This window comes from Ostrea edulis, chromosome 2 (assembly GCF_947568905.1).
Source record: "Ostrea edulis chromosome 2, xbOstEdul1.1, whole genome shotgun sequence".
In the NCBI taxonomy this organism is placed as follows: Eukaryota; Metazoa; Mollusca; class Bivalvia; order Ostreida; family Ostreidae; genus Ostrea; species Ostrea edulis.
Window position 1 is genome coordinate 10,514,225 of NC_079165.1, and position 19,908 is coordinate 10,534,132.

At 36.5% G+C, this 19,908-nt stretch overlaps 1 protein-coding gene across 2 annotated transcripts; it reads right to left on the reverse strand.

Moving 5' to 3' along the window:
- Nucleotides 1–211: 211 nt before the first annotated feature.
- On the reverse strand, nt 212–9,970 carry LOC125680815 (uncharacterized). Of its 2 annotated transcripts, none has more exons than XR_008800439.1 (4): nt 9,942–9,970; nt 2,591–2,826; nt 752–845; nt 212–650 (listed from the first exon to the last, which is right to left on the reverse strand). XR_008800439.1 is itself a non-coding variant. In XM_056156076.1 (4 exons), exons 1-3 carry the CDS (start codon nt 3,491–3,493, stop codon nt 760–762), a joined length of 357 nt encoding a protein of 118 aa, XP_056012051.1. In that variant the 5' UTR covers nt 3,494–3,518; the 3' UTR covers nt 212–650; nt 752–759. The 2 variants fall into 2 exon arrangements, 1 of the variants encoding a protein (XP_056012051.1); XM_056156076.1 differs by lacking the exon at nt 9,942–9,970 and adding an exon at nt 3,459–3,518.
- Nucleotides 9,971–19,908: the final 9,938 nt, after the last annotated feature.

The following is a 19,908-nucleotide window of genomic DNA, read 5'->3' on the forward strand; positions in this document are numbered from 1 at the left end:
ATTATCGAAATTTCATAGTCTTGATCTCTCTCTCTCTCTCTCTCTCTCTCTCTCTCTCTCTCTCTCTGTGTGTGTGTGTGTGTGTGTGTGTGTGTGTGTGTGTGTAACGTTTCTAGGTTAGTGTAGATTCGGCTGCTCTGCTGAACATATAAGAAATATAACATAAATTTCTCAACCGCAGATTTTAATCAGTATTATGTACAATAACATGCATGTAAATCCCTTTCTTGATTGGAGCGCATGCGCTTCCACAACAGAAATGCAAATCTGTGTACCAGCCGACACAGCTATTGACAACGCCCTCGATAGTCTTATGCAGGCATTTACGTTTTTTTAAACGAATGTTTCCGCTCACCTAACCACCTAACCCTTTTCTACTGACTGCCAACACCGAACTGGATTCACCCAGCTTATATACTCTATAGTCACATGACCACTCAGAGATTAAAGAATTATATGGATATCATTATTCCGATTTTTACTTCGGTTCATTTATAAACATTAACAATCACACACTTACAATGTTGTTCACAATCTTTTTTATTTATTTTTTATTTATTTTTTTTTTTTTTTTTTTTTACAAATATACAATATCCATGCTATTTTCAGCATTGTCAAACCATCGAAGTTGATAGATAGTCTGAGATATTCTGAAAAGAAAATGCATGTGTAGCATTCATTGGTCATTTTGTCACAGAGTTTGCATTGATAAGAAGTCAGTTGGCTCTAACTATTGACAGATTTTCCATACCTGTGTGTTTATTTTGAACTCGCAAAATGAACACTTCCGTCCGCTACAGATGGTATGGCGCTGAATAAGAAAGGTGCAGCGCCCAGGAGCACCACTACAAAATATCAGGTACTATACAGGTCAACTACAAAATATCGGGTACTCTACAGGTCAACTACAAAATATCGGGTACTCTACTGGTCAACTACAAATATCGGGTACTCTACAGGTCAACTACAAAATATCGGGTACTCTACAGGTCAGTTGAAAACAAGGAAGCAATTTCAAGGAAAGTGGCAACGGAAAATCTTAATTCGCAAAGGAATTGTAAAAATAATTTTGATATGAAAAGAAACACATCGGGAATAAACAAGCCTCTGTTGTAAAGCATTTCACAAAAACACGACTGAAGAGAAGGTTGAATGGGGTTTTGCCTCTCTCGTATAATCTATTTATCGTTTTATCCTGCAACAACAACTGAATATATTCATGAATTCATGAAAAGGTTTCGTTATTTCGAGTTAAAATAAGAAATATTTTGAAACATATATGCCTCATGTGACAATATTGAAAAAAAGATCAACCTTATATTTAGAATGTCTGTTGTGACAGTGAAAAATATAGTGAGTAATCTACTAGGCAGAGGCAACCATAATAAGTTTTATCTCTCAAAATACTAAGCAGACATGTCCAAATAACCAATTATAAGAGACATGACCTTTGACCTTGTGATTTGAAAACCGATAGGGTTCATATATACCGGTACCCTTTTGGAGTACTACTGTACTAAGTTTGATGTCTGTCAAGCAATAGGTTCTCAAGAGATTGAGTGTACAATATCTTCCCGGTATCTCTAGGGTATTTTGTCCATTGACCTTGTGACCTCAAAATCAATACGGGCTATCTACGCCTCATGATATACCAGTGAATCAAGTTTGATGTCTGTCAAGCAAGAGATATTGAGCGGACAATACCTCATATTCAGATTAGTTTGACCATTGGCTTTGTGACCTCAAAATCAATAGGGGACATCTACTTCTTCGGAGAAACCAGTGAACCACGTTTGATGTTTGTCAAGCGAATGGTTCTCAAGATGAGCGAAATGTATCTTACTATGTCAAGCTTGGTCTTTGACCTTGTGTCCTGAAAAGCAATAATGGTCATCTACTCTCTATGGTCAACTAGGGTACCAAGTTTAATAACTCTCAAGCAAATGATTCTTTAGACATCGAGTCTGAGGAGCGGACAGTATTTTATGCACAGTATAGTTTAACCATAAGAGCCATCAATTCCTTAGGTAAAGTTTGGTAACTGTAAATTAAAGGTGCTTTTTTGGATATTGAGCAAACTATGTTTTGTTATGTCCAGTTGACCCTTGACCTAGTGAACTGAAAATCAAAAATGGTTATCTACTATTTAAGGGCAATCATGCAGAGTACCAAGTTTGGTTACTGTCAAGCAAAGGTGCGGATAAGACTTGATCTATAGACCTACAGCTTGACCTGTAGTCTTTTGCCTGAAAATCAATAGAAATCATCTACTCTCTAGGATCCACCACTGTTGGATAACTGTTAAGCACAGCATTATTTAGATATTGAGCAAACAAGACTTGTTCTAGAGACGGATCAAACAACCTGTAAACCGACCGACAGGTGCAAAACAATATGCCACATCTGTTTTCAAAAGGAGGCATAAAAGTATGAGAAAATAGTAACAAAATGGATTAAATGGTTGTATTAATAGGCGCATCATTTGAGACAAGGAAGCAAATTTCAAATAAAGTCTAAGACAAAATCTAACTCTAAGTAGTCATAACTTTTTGAAATAAAATGGTGTGCAAACTATTTTTACGAAACTTACAAATAATGATGATGGGAAGGAATATTCCGAGGCTACTTCCGGGTCCGCCTGAGAATCCACCTCCAGTTCCGGTGCTGACGTATTGATAAGAGGGTTGGGCTTGCGCGTAGTACATCTGGGGTGTAATGTAGTTGTACGCCTTGCTGTCTTTCATGTAACCATCCGCGGTCACATACACAGCACAACCAATCAAGACAAGCACAAAGACAGCGGCGACTCTGGAGAACTCCATTGTTCTGGGGAAATAGAAAAGTGTTCCAGAATTGTTCAATGTGCTCTTGTTTCCAGAGCTAAATTAATGGTATGTTAAAATTTATTTTTGTGTGACTGCCTATTTTTATTGTACTACTACTTGTGTAGATAGATAGATAGATAGATAAATAGATAGATAGATATATAGATAGAAAGAAAGATAGATAGATACTATACAGTTATTGACTGGGTTCGAGGATAACAGCTGTTTTGTTTGACCTGAGAACGGGTCTGTTGCCCGAAGCCGTAGGCTGAGGGCAACCGATCCGTTCGAGGGTCAAACAAAACAGCTGTTGTCCGAGGACCCAGTTAATAACTGTTTTGTTATACACCTTCATTTTTTTATGTTGTTTTTACTAGGTGCACATGGTTTGTTGACTTTAAACGGATCGACAGTGTGATTGCGTATATTTATCACTGATTCCACTAGTTTAAAAGAAAACATACCCAATATCCTAATTGATAATTATATTTTTCGTGTATCTGCTCTGCTCATCTAGTTTACTTCCATTCTGAAGGAGTATATGTTATAGTGACACATGTACTGTTAATGTATATAAATATACAAATAAATAAATATATATATATATATAATTATATATCCAATAGGTCTTACCTAATGTTAGAGTGTAGAATTTGATCGTGAATCATTAAAGAGTGTGCTGTGCTTTTTATATTTCATCTGTTCCTCACAACGATGCCGCAGTGAACCAATAAGCATAGAGTCGTATAGTGAATTAGCATTAGAGCCCCGGGAGATTCCTAAAATGTAGGTAGACCTACCATCCGGGGCAAACACCATCATCCAAACGCTGACTACGTCTACAGTTCACAGAGTCCACGTTCACAATTAGAAGTTCAGTTTAATTAAAACAAAACTCATTCATTCTCAAATAATTTAAAAAGAAAATCTCAATTTCATGCATCTGTACGCTATATTGTAAAATGACGATTATTATGAGATAGATATGTTTAAATTCGACCTCGCATTACTACACAGAAGACTAGAGACTGGCCAGCTGATAGTGATGTTCGGTGTCCAGAATAACCACTGTGGTATAAAAGGAACCCAACCCCCTCCTCCTAAGATTTGAATTAGATGAAATGAAAATATCCAAAGAACAAACAAGACCAAATGTTCGCTAAAGAAAATCAAACCATCTTTAGCCCACCTTCTCTATGGCAAGCAGGATTGTTTGTGTGTATATATATATATATATATATATATATATATATATATATATATATATATATATATATTTATGTTTGGGAAGGGGAGGGGGGGGTCGTCAGGTCGAATATTATTTGTGTGTTGTTTCATTAATTTTTAGCATTGTCTCTAGTCTTCTAAAGAAAAATGAAATTCATTAATTTACATTTAATTGATATACATGTATGAATAGATAAAAAGCATATGCATGTTGTCAGTGTATCAATGGTTTTGTGGTACCTGTAAAGTGCGAAACGAAATCGAAATGAAACGAAATCTATCGCAACGAAACGAAACGGAACAGATTTTATAACCGAACACTTTTAATTATGATAGTTAAAAATGGTATATCATGCGCCTGTGAAAGTTACCACGTATAAATAAAATTCGTCTCCCCTTTGATGGAGGCTTTCGGATTGACTGATACAAAGTTTTAAAAGTTGGAAAGGGAGGGGGGGGGGGGGGTGAGTAAGCATAAAGTACATGTCTGAAGTTGATTAAATCATAAATACCATGTGCAATTACTTTCGGATCAAGAAATTCCAGAGCGGAGAGTTACAGTCTCACAGGTCAGAGGTCTGGGGAAATACACTAAACGAGAGGTGGTGTCGCCTGCGTTGGATCCACCTTTGGGCATAAATACATGTTTCAGTATTTTTTGCTCTAAAGATAATCTATGTATACATGAGGATGTTGTGTATTTGTATGTAGGTTATCAAACGGTGGATTCATAGTATGTCTTTCCGTTTTCTTTGTAATTTCTGCTTCCCTTGTTCTTAAGCATTTTGATTTTACAAAATGCTGACCTCCTGATATCATTGCATCAAATATTTTCCATTTCAATACCCCGTTTTAGCAACTGTCCAAATATACTAGCGGAAAAAAGAAACTGCATTATTTAATATATGTAAAAAAAAAAAAAAAAATAACAATGAACAAATTTTATTTTTATTTTTTGTGATACTGTTAACAAATGTATTCGTTACAACATTTCATAATTCATTAATGTTAACGTCGAATAACGTCAATTTCAGCACACTCGAAAGACACTGGTATTCGAACTTGAATTAACAAAGTTAATAACGCGTGTGACCACCATTTCCATTCACGCATACTTGACAACGGCGCCCAATTGATGCCACTAAAGTGTTCAGAAATGCTTGACGAATGTTGTTCCAGATGTTGGTTAAAGACTGGCCCAAATCAGCCAATGTCACTGGCTGATTTCGTAAACGGTGTAGGCGTCGTTCCAGTTCATCCCAGACGTGCTCGATCGGCGATAAATCGGGGAAAACAGATGACCAAGGCAAGTTATCGACATTCTGTTGAACAAAAAAGTCCCTGAGTACACGTGCAACATGTGGCCTTGCGTTGTCTTGCTGCAGAGTGATGTGATTTTGCTGTCTCTGTATGAAGTGTATCACATGGCGCTGAATAACTTCGTATCGATAGGGTACGCCGGTGAGATTTCCATTGACAATTTGTAGAGGGGTCCTTCCACGTGCTGTAATTCCACCCCACACCATAACGCTATATGGTGACTATAAAAAGGAATTGTAAGGATGCTGAATATTCAAAAGCAAATGAATTTTACAAATAGTATGGTTAATGATATAATTAGCATAATTAGTAATTTAAATCCGGGTATATTGCTTTTGTATACATACCAAATATTGGTTTAGGTTTATTTCTTTTTTTGGACCAACTGAGATTTATCTGAGTACGACATTGTGTGGGTTGGTGAGCTGATTAATGATTGAGAAGTGAGTGAAAATATGTCATTATTCTAAAATGCCACCATCCATAGATTCAAAACATTTCAACATCTCGACTGTCTAAAAAGACACGTGACCCACGGAAAGTAATCGTTTAAACACAGTTTAAAACCTCAGACGCATGTTTTCTTCTTTAATTCCTAATTCATTATATAAAAAAATATCTTTTCATTTTCTACTAATTTTTAAATACTCAGCTTTAAAAAAAACAGCAGCTTGAGAAAAAAAATCTACATGTATCTTATACTAAATTCTCACCATTACGAAACTAAAATCATGTTATTTACAAGGAGTTAGAATAAATGTATTGAAATGTTTTTCGTTCTTCATATATTTGTGCAATATTTACGTATTCTACTTCGTAATAGCGTTACCTACCTGTAATTCTTGCTGCACCTGAACACACAGGCTAAAGGACTAAAGATTCCCATTTTCCTCGATTTAGATATGTTTCCTCACCCCCACCCCGGTTACCTTCATTTTCTTACATTCTGTCTCCACATTTCGCCTCCATGTTGATTTTAGACTCCCTTCTTCCTTTTTGTCTCGTCTGGTCCATCTGCGTTCCACTCTTCTTACGTCATTTGTGGGGTTTTTAAGACGAGGTCAATCCAAACTCATCTGTATTTTCTCAGTAGTGTCCTCATATCCCTTGACTTTACCATTGTGTGTCAATTTTCGTTGACCACTTAAAATTATGCGCAAATTATTGTGCGCATCAATTAAAACAAATGAAGATAGTAATCAATTAATGGAACTAATGCGCGTAATAATTTAGAATTTAAAGTATCATTAATTAGTTGAGGAGGTTTATAACTGAATCGTTGCACGCATCAAACGAATTGGTGATATCTTCAGATAATTAAAGATATCTTCAATCATTTGAGTTTATGATAATTTTGCGCTTTATATGATTGTCCCGTATCTACTATATCTGTAACTTAGTCTAAACAAACAGTTATAAAGCTTGCATCTCCCATTATACAGTATTTTTATATTAAACGAAAAAAGTACCAGGTACAGCTATTTCCTTGATTTCCACATGTGCATAAAGTTCGGAGAATCAGCAATATTTCGTCTGTAAATTAAATCGCTTCAAGTTGAGTAACAGATTGTTCCTTGATTTTGTATGTTTTAAGAATGTGTACCAATATATGACATAGAAAAGGTACATATTGTAAGTAGTCAGTACAGTGATTCCCTAAAGGCTAAGATTGAAAGACCAGTTATCATTCGCCCCGCACTTTAGCTGAACTTTATGTCGCCTCTCGAGTTCTGGATAACTACATTCATCCCATACAACTTGGACAAAGCCCGTTTTGGGCCGGAACTCTGTGATAACATATTTATAGTAACACCGAGTTCGGGCTCAGCCCCTGTGTCCCAGACAACAGGGGCATATTCCAGAACTGGTCTGATAAAAGCGAGATACATTTGAGTGTTTTTATACCAAGCGGAATTTTCCGTTTTTTTGAGTAATATTAGCATATGTTTATGTCCCCTTTGAAAAAAAGGCGAGATATTTGTTTGTATCTGTCTGTATGTCGGTTGGTATACCAAGTGTTCTCCACTCAATATCTAGACAAACATCAAACTTATTTCACTGGTTTCCCCTAAGAAATAGTTAGATGCTATCTATACTCCTAGATTTTAACCTTATAAGGTCAAAGGCCAATCTAAAATGTATATGGACAGAAAAAGATAGTGTCCGCTCAACGTCTTGAGAACCTTTTGCATGACATACATCAAACTTAATACACTGGTTTCCCCTACAAAGTAGATGCGATTTCGAGGTCATAAGGTTAACGAACAAGGTCAAACTGTAAATAGTTCTAAAGATATTGCCCGTTCAATGTGTTGAAAATCATTTGCTTGATTGACATCAAACTTAGTACACTGATACATCTTAAAGAGTAGATGACCCTTCGTTATTTTGAGGACACAATATCAAAGATCAAGGGTCAAACTACTCTGGACATAGGAAGATATTGTCTGCTCAATATCTTGAGAACCCTTTGCTTGACAGCCATCAATCAAACTTGGTACACTGGTACATACTAGAAAGTAGATGTCTCCCATTGGCTTTCAGGCCACAAGATTTGACTCCTTAAACTTTTCATTTTGAATCTCACAAGGTTATAAATCAGTTCACTCTGGGTATAAACAAATAATTCTTATTGAGATAAAACTTAGTATTGTGGTTGCCCCCATTTTTCATTCAGTACAGATATTCTAAATTTTTAAAAAAGTTAATCTTTTTCAATATTGCCACGCGGGAGACACATATATTTCTAAAATATTTTTGTGAGTGTTTTATTTCATTTTGTTTTTAAATTCGTGTGTTGTGTTTGTCTGTCCTCGGAGGTCCATGAGTCGTTACCCTAAGGATGTTTGCCACATTAATCGCTTGTTTAAACTTGTTACACTAAATTTATTATAACATACCTAAAGGACTTCTATTTCTTCGTAGGACTTTACATTATTTTCATTATTTTTTCATTTAATAAATAAATAATCGAGCACTGCAAACACCAATGAAGCGGAGACGCCATTTTGAAAAACGTCCCAGAGTCGTGACGTCAGATATAAACAAAACTGTAAGGCCAAATCAGTCTAAAGATTCGTTTATAATGAAAAATAATGCAACAATGAATAGATGTTTTGCACACTCGGTGCCGCCATATTTAATTACCTAATTATATATGCGTGTCAAAGGTCATAGGGGAAAAAACGACGTAATCATGGACGCAGCCTTTTGACAAATCAACGATGTATGCTTTTCCCCCCAAAGTTTTTAATGATTTATCTCTTATATTATGATAGAATTTGTTTACATAATAGATAAAGAGGACCAAAGGTTTACTTTATCATATCTTTTATGGAAAAGTTCCTTTCTAGAATTTCTATGAGAAACTATTTATTGGCACTAAAGTTGCTTTTCATACCCATGTTTGAAGATTCCATTTCATAATAAACAATCATTTTTACACAAAAAATCTTAATTCTGAATTGCACAAAAATGTGAAATTTCGATAATAGAGTCTACCCCTCTACCGACTACTGGACCCATTGTATTGTGATGTTTTTAGGGGCAGGGGGGTATTCATTATTAATGGTAATTTTACAAAGAAAATAGATTATAATGCATTACAACAAATCAAGGGGAGGGGGGGGGGTACAAAATATAAATATTGACAACTACTACGATCTATACAGATAATATTTTTAAAAAGGAAATTTTACAAAAAAAGGGGGGCGAGATAATACGCACGACGACAAATTTTGAAAATCACTTGTAGTCTATATAGTTAGTGAAAGTCAGGAATAATTCAGGGCTTTTCCAACCCCCTTCTCTCCTTACACTCGTCAAATATACCTCCATCTCTTTACATTCGTCTAATACAAACCCTTCTTTCGTAGAATCGTCAAATCCCCCCTCCTCCTTTTCCTTACACTTGTCTTACACACCCCTTTCTCCTTACACTCGCAAAGAGAAGTCGGTTGTTTAAATTAGACTGCTGAAAATGGATAGACTAACAGTTGGGAAAGAATATCGTGCGGATAGGAGCTCTAATATAAGCGCGACCGTCGTGCGAATATTGAAAATGATTGGCACGACAATGATGCTGATAGACACTTTAAAAAAAAAAAAACCAAACAACTCGTAAAACTTAATTCAATCCAAACTTCAAAATCCTTAATTGTGTGAGGGGTGACTTGATTCATAGGTTCAAACTTAATTACTACTCAGTACTGTATACCACAGAAGAGAGAGAGAAGAGGGGGGGGGGGGGTATGCCGATAAATCAAACCACTTTGACATTTTAAAAGAAAAAAGACACATTGTCAATAAAATTATTGAACTGTTATCACTTCTCTATGCAATGTACTACTTCACTGGGTTAATTTTAGAGAGCTAATGACTGTAATTCGATAGAAAACATCGCAAGTGAAAGTAGCGAGCAGACATAAACAACCTATACTTCACCAGCTCAAATTAAACAAATGTGAATGAAACATTCTAATCTGCAACTCTTAATGGTAACTTTAAAGTGTATTTTTTACGAATGTTATATTTTTATCATCTTACATGCTTAAACAAACTATGTCTCACCCGTAAAATGTTGGTGAGCAGCCGTCGTCGTTTGCTGTTTTACATTGACAAAGGACCCGGATGTAAGATTTTTTTTCCCTATGACCTTTTGACCTAGCATGACGTTAGCGTGTGCAAAACATCTATGCGTCTTACATTTGTATGATCTCTATGGGGAATTGCACCGTCACGATATTAACAAATTCAGTTAACAAATATAATAACATTGGATAACAATTTTAACAATGTAATTAACATTAAAAAATTTAATCAATATAATAATAACAGTAAAGCATATTGGGATAATTGTAAACATTTTAATCACTCTTCTGTACAGTGAGGACAGAAAAACGAGTCATTCCTTCTAACAAATCTCACAGGTGAGCAGTAAATTAAATGAACCCAGTGGTTACATCTGTCACACTGTGCCCATTTGGTAAACACTAACCTAATAATAACACAAAACATTTTTAAAATGCTATAAGGAACTTCACTCTTTGTAACGAAAAATTATCTTTGTTTGGCCTTAAACATTCCAATCGGATCACATGACTTTCATTCGCTGGATGTCAACAAAGGAGACAACCGATGTTATATTCTTAAATTTTGGGTTTAGAAGTGTATTTGACCATTTCCATCTGTGTCTTTATTTGGGATTAAGTTATCTTAGCAAATATTTGAATAAAAAAAAAAAAAAGAAAATATTACCTCTTTTGATCGCATTGTAGTAAGATGTGATGTCACATATCATAGTAAAATTTTTCTCACGGATTGCGCAACCTCGGATAAAATCTCGCGAGATACGCGAGGAAAACAAAAGGGACACGACTCTGGGACTGTAACGAATTTAGGGTCTCCGACGATATTTGGTTTTTTGGTGGTATTGGGGGGGGGGGGGGTATGCAGTACTGACTAAATTCTTCAGAGTCGTTCTCGGTAAGCATCAAAATGTTCTTTATAGCGTTGTGTACCGATTTTGCTGAAAGTTGACAAAAAATGATTAATTGATACCCTCTCATAGAATTTGCATCAAAATTAGTAATTGAGGTACCGTTACCATGGTAACAAAAACACCTTGAAAATGACTCCCAAGATACTTTAAAATGGTCTATTTTGGCCTAAATTTGATATATTATTTAAGTGTTTTACACACAAATACTATATACCAAGTTTGCCCCCACCTTTGGGTCAGAACCCCTACCCCGGGGTCATCAAATTTACAATTTTTGGTAGAGGCCTTCCTTGCTCATCATTACTATATACTCACTTTCTCTGCTAGATGCCCAGGAGTAAAGAAGATTTTTAAAGAAATACATCAATTTTACAGTTTTTACCCCAAAATTAAGTCCCCTTAGGGTGGGTGGGTGGGTGGGGGGTCCTGAAATTTACAATTTCCGGTCTCCTTCACCTACAGATGCTACATACCAAATTTGGTCAAGATTGACCCAGTAGTTTCTGGGAAGACGTTTAAACGGACGACGCACGACGACGGCCGCAGACCAAGAGTAATAGGTCACCTGAGTGACTCAGGTAACCTAAAAACCTAAATAAATAGAATTAAAAAAAACAAAAAAAACAAGCAATTTAATATAAAAAGGTCATATCTTGAAAATTGAATGAAAAGATGGACATACATTGCTGTACCGTGATACATCCTGTAAAAAGACAGATGTATAGAAAATAAATTAATGCTTGCATTATAGGAATGTTTAATAATCCGACTTAACTCGCTTATGAGTTAAGTCATGTTATTGAGATGAATTGAGCAAGACCAAGAAGGATAACTCGTATGCATTCCTATTAGTTTCTCTTCGGTAAATGTCGTCACTTTCCGCAACCCTGGTCACCACGAAGCATGCGCAAAACCTCCTTCCTTTTGGAAAATTCTAGAACAACGTAGAACAAGCAATTCCGAAGACCAGCTACTCAATCCAATATCATATCCTTTTTATTCTGTACATCAGTACAGATTTTGGCTAAGTAATTTTACGTTCAATTGCGGAAATGCTGCGCGCTAAATCAAAACGGAAGACGGCATCACCATATGCACACCAAGGGACTAGAACAAAGAGGACCTACCAACAGATAACTACAAGTACCACACAGGATCCAAGTGCATCCTGTCCTTCCCATACAATGGCCTCCGGATCAACTGCCACACTGGTCTCCAGTTCTGCCGCGAGGTCTACTCCTGAGACATCCAGTACATCAGGTACTGCTTCTCTTGCAACAAACGTTGCAATATCTGTCTCACCCTTAGACAATCCAATTCCTCTCATCAGTGTGTCAGATGAGTTGGGACTTCACGTGCCCCAAACAATTAAAGACAAAATATGGGGGAAAGAGTATATAGAACTAGCAAAGGTTTTAGAGTCCGAGTTAGACTCGGAGAGGGGTCAAAAATTTTCTATTGTCGAAGGACAATTAGTTATGCAACCAAAGAGTAATACTAAAAAAATTACGTCGATTGATTCGTGGACCGACGCCTTCTTAGTTTTTGCGAGCATATACCTGTCAAGACACCCTGCAGACATACAGGGCATTCTAAAATATGTACAAACCATTCGCCTTGGAGCTAGTCGTAACCCAACCTGTGCATGGTTGGAATACGACAAACAGTTCAGATTAAAAATGTCAAAAAACACGTTTATAGCGTGGGGGTCAATCGATGCAGAATTGTGGTTACTTTATATGTCAAACCACCAAATCTCACAACCAACTCAGTCGACACTCAAATGCTATGACTATAATTATAAGGGCTCGTGTGCAAAAAATCCTTGCTTATATCAGCATGTGTGCATGTACTGTCACAAAAATCATCCACGCATACACTGCTGGTCAAATCAAACCATAGCATCATCTAACTTCAGACCAAATACACCACAGACAGGCCAATCAAATTTTCGTCCCCAATCCTTTCATCAATCTACAGTACGACCAAGACAATTCCATCAAACACCTAGACAAAGACATATGGGACCTAGGAATAACTCCAATTAATGTGGGCTGCTTACAAAATCATCTGACTGAATACCCAGATAAAGAAACTGCGCAATACATATCAAATGGTTTTGAACATGGTTTTCACTTGTTTTATACAGGATTAAGGCTTCCTTTTCAACCAAGAAATATGTCCTCAGCAAAAAATCACAAGTCTGAACTATTAAGTATAATCGACAAAGAAATCCATCTTGGAAGGATGGTTGGGCCCTTTCCCAATCCTCCAATATCTAATCTTAGATGCAACCCTGTAGGTGTACTACCCCAAAAAGATGGTGGTTGGAGATTAATAACAAATCTATCTGGCCCCATTGGCAATAGCGTCAATGACCATATTGACCCAGCCTTATGTTCTGTGTCTTATGACTCTTTTGATCACGCCATCTCCATGATTCAAAAATCGGGTAAGGGCGCTCTACTTTGTAAGATGGATTTGTCAAGCGCATTTAGGTTGTTACCAATCCATCCATCTGACTTTTGTTTATTAGGTATACATATTGATGATAAATACTATATAGACAAGTGCATGCCTTTTGGTTGCTCAATAGCATGCTCAACCTTTGAAAAAATTTCATCTTTCCTTCATTGGTTAGTTTCAAAAAGGACTAATAGTACAAATATTATCCATTACTTGGATGAGTTCTTGTTTGCGGGAAAGTCAGATACTCCTAATTGTTCTAGGTTATCAAAAATATTTCAGTCCACCTGTCTGGAACTAGGCATCCCAATTAATGCTAAAAAAACAGAGGGGCCGACAACTAAGCTCTCATTTCTCGGTCTGGGTATCGATACCATAAAACAAACTATTTACATCCCTGAGGATAGGTGCATTGAACTTGGGTCTAAACTTGCCTCCTTACTTCAAACCAAAAAGGTTACCTTAAAGGAAATGCAGTCTTTATGTGGGTCATTAAACTTCTTTGCCAAGGCGCTTCCAGGAAGTAGAGCATTTAATCGCAGGTTTTATATCGCAACGATAGGCATTAGAAAGTCTCATTACTTTATCAGAGTTACAGCTGATTTGAAAGAAGATGTCAAGGTCTGGCTCAGATTTCTTGAAAGCTATAATGGTCAAACACCATTCCCTTTACTAGATTGGTCTACTAATGAAACACTCAACCTTTTCACTGACAGTTGTGGTTCCTGTGGTGGAGGTGCCTTTTTCAACAATCACTGGGCAGTTATTACATGGCCTACCTCGTGGAGTCCTCAGATACTCAGGGACATCACATTCTTAGAGTTAGTGCCCATATTGACTGCCATTTGGGTTTGGTCTGATCATTTTATCTCACATAAATTACTGATCAATACTGACAATATGGCATTGGTTCACATCATCAATTCCCAATCTAGCAAATCTCAAAGAGTCATGTAGATTTTAAGACCTCTAGTACTGTTGTGTATCAAAAATAATATACAGATAAAATGTGCTCACATCCCAGGTTATAAGAATTCTATAGCAGATGCAATTTCTCGTTTTCAGTGGACAAGATTCAGAACTCTAGCTCCCAATGCAGACAACTTTTCGGCACAAATCCCTCCAGCATTATTGAATCTCTTAAACCTCAGGTAGAGGACATTTTAGCAGCAGCAGTTTCACAAAATACTGCTATAACTTACCAAAGGGGCTTGGATTCCTTTGCTTTATTTAGAAATAAATATGCTCTCCCTTTGCTCTGGCCTCCACCAGTCCACCAATTTGTCAATTATATAGCATATCTTTCTTCAAATTCAGTATCATATTCTACCGTTAGGTGCTACTTGAGTGGCATTAGCTATCAACTTCAAATACAGGAGAAGGAAGATAATACAAAAACGTTTATAGTTAAGAAAATGCTTGAGAGCTTGCATAGATTAAAACCATCTAAAGATGTTCGGGCACCAATAACATTACCCATGTTAAATCAAATTATTACTGCACTGCCAACTGTTTGCTCAAATTTGTATGAAGCTACACTATTTGCATCTGCTTTTGAATTGGCATTTTTTGGGTTACTTAGAGTTAGTGAATTGACAGTTTCTAGCAAGAAGGCAACAGTGCTATCATTTCGCGATGTCAGAGTATCCAATTCAGAAATTCAGTTGCTCTTAAAGGGTTCCAAAACGGATCAACTGTGCAAAGGTGCAACAATACAAATTGCATTCAGTAGTGAAACATCTACCTTATTTAATCACATGCACCAATATTTCTCTGTAAGGCCCCATGATGAAGGTCCGTTTTTCTGCCATCTCAATGGTAAACCTCTCACTTCATATCAGTTTACTGCAATTCTACACAAATCAATCAAATTTATTGGGCTCGACACTTCGACTTTTAAATCACATTCGTTCAGAATAGGTGGGGCTACTCATTTGTACCTAACGGGGGTTCCTGAAGAAGACATTAAGATCAAAGGTAGATGGAAATCAAATGCAATGTATTCTTACATACGGATATAATTGTTGTTTGTATAATGCACCTAGCAACGTCAAAATACTTTATGCTAACAAGTATACAAAGTTTGCAGGTGCAAATATCAAAGTATGGATAATTGGATCATCCTTAATTCGTTACGCACATCGTCATGCTTTCATCATTTATGCGGACCAGCACTTGCATCTACAGGCCCACAACATCTCATTAAAATGGTTTGGTAAGAGAGGCATGATTTGGGAGGACGTGGAGCTCATTACGTGAACTCATTGGTCAGTTTGGATATCCCAATGTTTTAATGTTACATTGTGGGGGGAAAAGCATTGGTACTATGTCATTGCGCCATCTCCAAAAGTTCATGAAACTTACAATTGTCAATATTCAAAACATGCTACCTAATTGTAGAATAATATGATCTCAAATCCTTCCCAGAAAATATTATAGACATATGTTTTCACGTGAAGCTGCTGAAAAAGCACGGGCTCGAATAAACAGTTCCCTGTCAAATTTCATTTTGGCAAGAAATGGAGGTTATATTAATTACCCAGACTTAAAGCAATGTACACTAAAATTGTTTCCAGATGGTACCCATTTGTCTGATGTAGCACAAACTCTATTTTTGAATGGCATACAGGGTGGCTTGTACAGTATTATTTGTAAAAACGTCCAGATTTACCCACCCCCTTTGTAATGCAGTTTTGTCGTGGCATGGGCAAAATTTGCCCGCTTTTGGCGGATGTCTTCATGCATCTTTGCTACTGCTGCAGTTGCATGCCGACATATGGCCGAATTTTGCTTGAAGTGCCGCTGCAGGTTCTGTTATCTTCCAGGGTCTGCGGCCAATAATTGTGCTTCCGTCATTGTTTCATTGTCATTGAACATTCTACATCATATACTATTGATAAAGTCGATGTAGACCATTGTGTGTGAACTCGTTGATGATCATTGATATTTGCGTCTCAACTGCGTGTTGACAATTTTATTCCTATACAGTATTGAACCATTGAACAGTCATTGATCATTGTATATATTCATTGCATTGTACCACTGAACAGTCATTGATACTTGTATGCATTGTATTATTATTAATTTTTCAATTTATCTCAAAGTAAAGCCATGACAAAAACTGCCAAAACATTGTTGCTTTATTCTATCGAAATAATCTGTTTTTGTTCTTTGCTTTGTTTTTTTTGTTTTTTGTTTTTTAGATTTGTAGAATTTAATGTAGTATCAACCATCATGAAGCTGTGACATGTGCTTTCTTTTGCATCCTATGAATAAAGTGTCTTAGTTTAGAAACAGTAACAGGGGGTAGATAGACAAACCAAGAGTTCTGTGTGGAAAATATTTTCTTAAGATTAAACAAGTTCAACAACCGTAATGTAAATGTTTCAAACATCAAAGAAAAATTGAAAATTGTTGAGAATCAAAATTCTTGCAATACGCACATCTTCACGTTGTTTACATAGGCCCTAATTTTAAATCTGCGACAGGGGTTAAAAGTACAAACCATGCACTCACTTTATAATATTTCCTCAAAACTGACGAAGTTCAACAATGTGTAATCTTCTCAAACATTGAAGAAAATCAAAACCCTTGCCACATGCACATCTTCCATGCCCATACAAATACTCTGTAAAATAAGAAGGCCCTCACTTGAAAATTGCAAGAGGAATTAGACAGACAAATTATTCACCCTCCATATAACATGTATTTTCAAATAAAGGGGCAAAATTCCTGAACGAGAGATAGAAATTTATCAAAATTGACACATGATTAAGAATGACTAACAAAGAAGCTACATAGTAAAACTGACATAGAAACAAAAAACTCCAAATGGACGGGCGGACGTACAGACATCGCTGTACCACGATACGTACCGTCTGAAGAAGTAGAAGTAGGCTACGATCTCTAAGACATGGTACACATTCCAGCAGACAGTTTTAAAGAAGAAGAAAATAATTTCAGTAGTTCTATGGTCTTGATTGTTTTTCATGTCAAAAAGATAATCTTTATCTTAGTTTATTGTTATTTCGGATTTCCAAACTTTCGGCTTGAGCATCACTGAAGAGACATTATTTGTCGAAATGTGCATTTGGTGCATTAAAATTGGTACCTTATAAGATTACATTACGACACCTGGGTCGAGGCCTCTGCTGGTGGACTGTTAGTCCCTGAGGGTCTCTACATCCCAGTAGCTAAGTACTTCGTTACTAGCTTGAAAATACGGATGTATATTTAATTGCTGTTATAAAATTTAGAAATTCATTTCAAAATTAAGGATTATCTCCCTCATGCATAGCTCTTATCCTTGGACGAATTTTGGCTTCAGTTTTTGGCACTCTAGTTTTCCTTTTAGCTCTTACAAGTTTATTGTTATTTCAAATTTCCAAACTTTCGGCTTGAGCATGACTGAAGAGACATTGTTTGTCGAAATGCGCATCAGGTGCATTAAATTGACATCGTATAAGTTTTACATTAGCCCTATCTTTGCTCCTCACGAAAATATTAACAGTTGTGAAGGAGAAACCTCAAACGTACTGTGCGACTACATATGCCAGAAGTGGTGTAAATCAAATGTGGATTCTAAAACATTCTAAAGAACTTTTAGTAAACTTGAAATCACAAAACTTTTCTCAAATCAACAACATCAAAACGTATGACTTTTCAACTCTTTATACAACCATTCCTCACGATGAATTAAAGACTAGACTTTTTTACATCATAGACAGTTGCTTCTTCAACAAATATGGAAAACGCAAACATTCCTATCTAGTGATCAGTCATTCAAATAATTACTTTGTTAAACACCACTCTGATTCCACGCACAAGTACTCTGAAGTTGAAATAAAAAATATGCTGGAGTTCCTCATTGACAATATATTCGTGGTCTTTCGTGTTCAGGTCTTCCAATAATCTGTTGGAATCCCCATGGACACGAATTATGCTCCTTCGTTAGTTGACCTGTTTTTATATTCCTATGAAGCAGAATTTATTCAAAAACTTCAACGTGAGAAGAAAAAATCTCTTGCTGTGGCCTTCAATTCGACATTTAGATATATCGACGATGTATTATCTATTAACAATAATAATTTTCATTCATATGTCGATACAATATATCTCAGTGAACTCGAAATAAAAGACAACACAGAGTCGTCCACTTCTGCTTCATACTTAGATATTTTATTGAAAGTAGATATTAACGGCAAACTAACAACTCAACTTTATGACAAACGGGATGATTTCAACTTCTCCATCGTCAACTTCCCATATTTATGTAGCAATATTTCATTATTACCTACATATGGTGTTTACATCTCTCAGCTGATTCGATTCGCAAGAGCTTGTTCTGCGTATGGTAAGTTTTTAAATCGAAGCAGGCTATTGACAAACAAGTTGATGGTGTAGGGATTCCAACAGTCTCACTTAAAATCAGCATTTCGCAAATTCTAAGGTTGTTATAACGATCTAGTTTGCCTTACAACCTATCAATGGGTCACATGCTGTCTGACGTGTTTCATGTCGATTGCTAGGCTGTTCCTGGCACACTGATTTTGACTACGGATAACTCCGTTTACCTGATCAAGATATAGGGCTCACGGCGGGTGTGAACAGTCGACAGGGGATGCTTACTCCTCCTAGGCACCTGATCCCACCTCTGGTATATCCAGGAGCCCGTGTTTGTCCAACTCTCTATTTTGTGTTTCTTATAAGAGTTATGAGATTAATCACTGTCCGTTATATTCACCTTTCATGGGTTAAATCTGAATAATAATTTGCTGGGTCGCATTTCTAAGACACTGACATTATGATTTAAGGTTTGTACAATATTTTCTGGATTATGTGATACATTCTGAATTGAGTTGTCATCATCAAATACGCTACAACATGACAACATATATTGTGCGACATCATTAATATAAATAAGAAAGAACAGTGATCCTAACAGATACCCCTGAGGTACACCAGCATAAATACAAACATTTAATGGTAAAAGATCTTGTACAGTGAACCAATGAGAAAGATTTCCACATATCCCAAAAGTTTGTGATTTAAAAAGCAGACCTTTGTGTCACACCCAATCAAATATGTTCGTTAAAGACCATGCGAGATTGATTGATTGATTGAATTCATGTTGTTTAACGTCCCACTCGAGAAGTTTTCATTCATATGGAGACGTCACCGCTGCCGGTGAAGGATTGCAAAATTTAGGCCTATGGTCGACGCTTACGGCCTTTGAGCATGGAGGGATCGTTATCGTGCCACAACTGCTACGACAGGGGCCTCGGTGTTTGAGGTCTCATCCGAAGGACCGCCCCATTTACTCGCCCCTTATACGACAAACAATGGGTAATGAGGATCAATTCTAACCCGGATCACCACAGGATACCACGCGAGAAGATTTTCCTTCACCATTATCTGTTAAAAGATTATCATATGTTTCTGATAATTGAAATTCTGTAGAATGACCAGGCCAGAAACCTGCTTGGTATTTGTAAAACACATTTCTATGAAAAAGTTTAAAAATCATTCTTTGTGTGGCCTTGTATTTTTGCATACGTAATTAAGAAGAGA

What these genes read in the sequence shown, in the direction of transcription:
- LOC125680815 (XM_056156076.1), bottom strand. Translation starts at nt 3,493, where the DNA reads ATGATTCACGATCAAATTCTACACTCTAACATTAG. An exon ending in ATTCTACACTCTAACATTAG is followed by an intron (nt 2,827 to 3,458) that starts GTAAGACCTATT and finishes CTATTTCCCCAG; the next exon opens with AACAATGGAGTTCTCCAGAG. An exon ending in CCTTCCCATCATCATTATTT is followed by an intron (nt 846 to 2,590) that starts GTAAGTTTCGTA and finishes GATATTTTGTAG; the next exon opens with TGGTGCTCCTGGGCGCTGCA.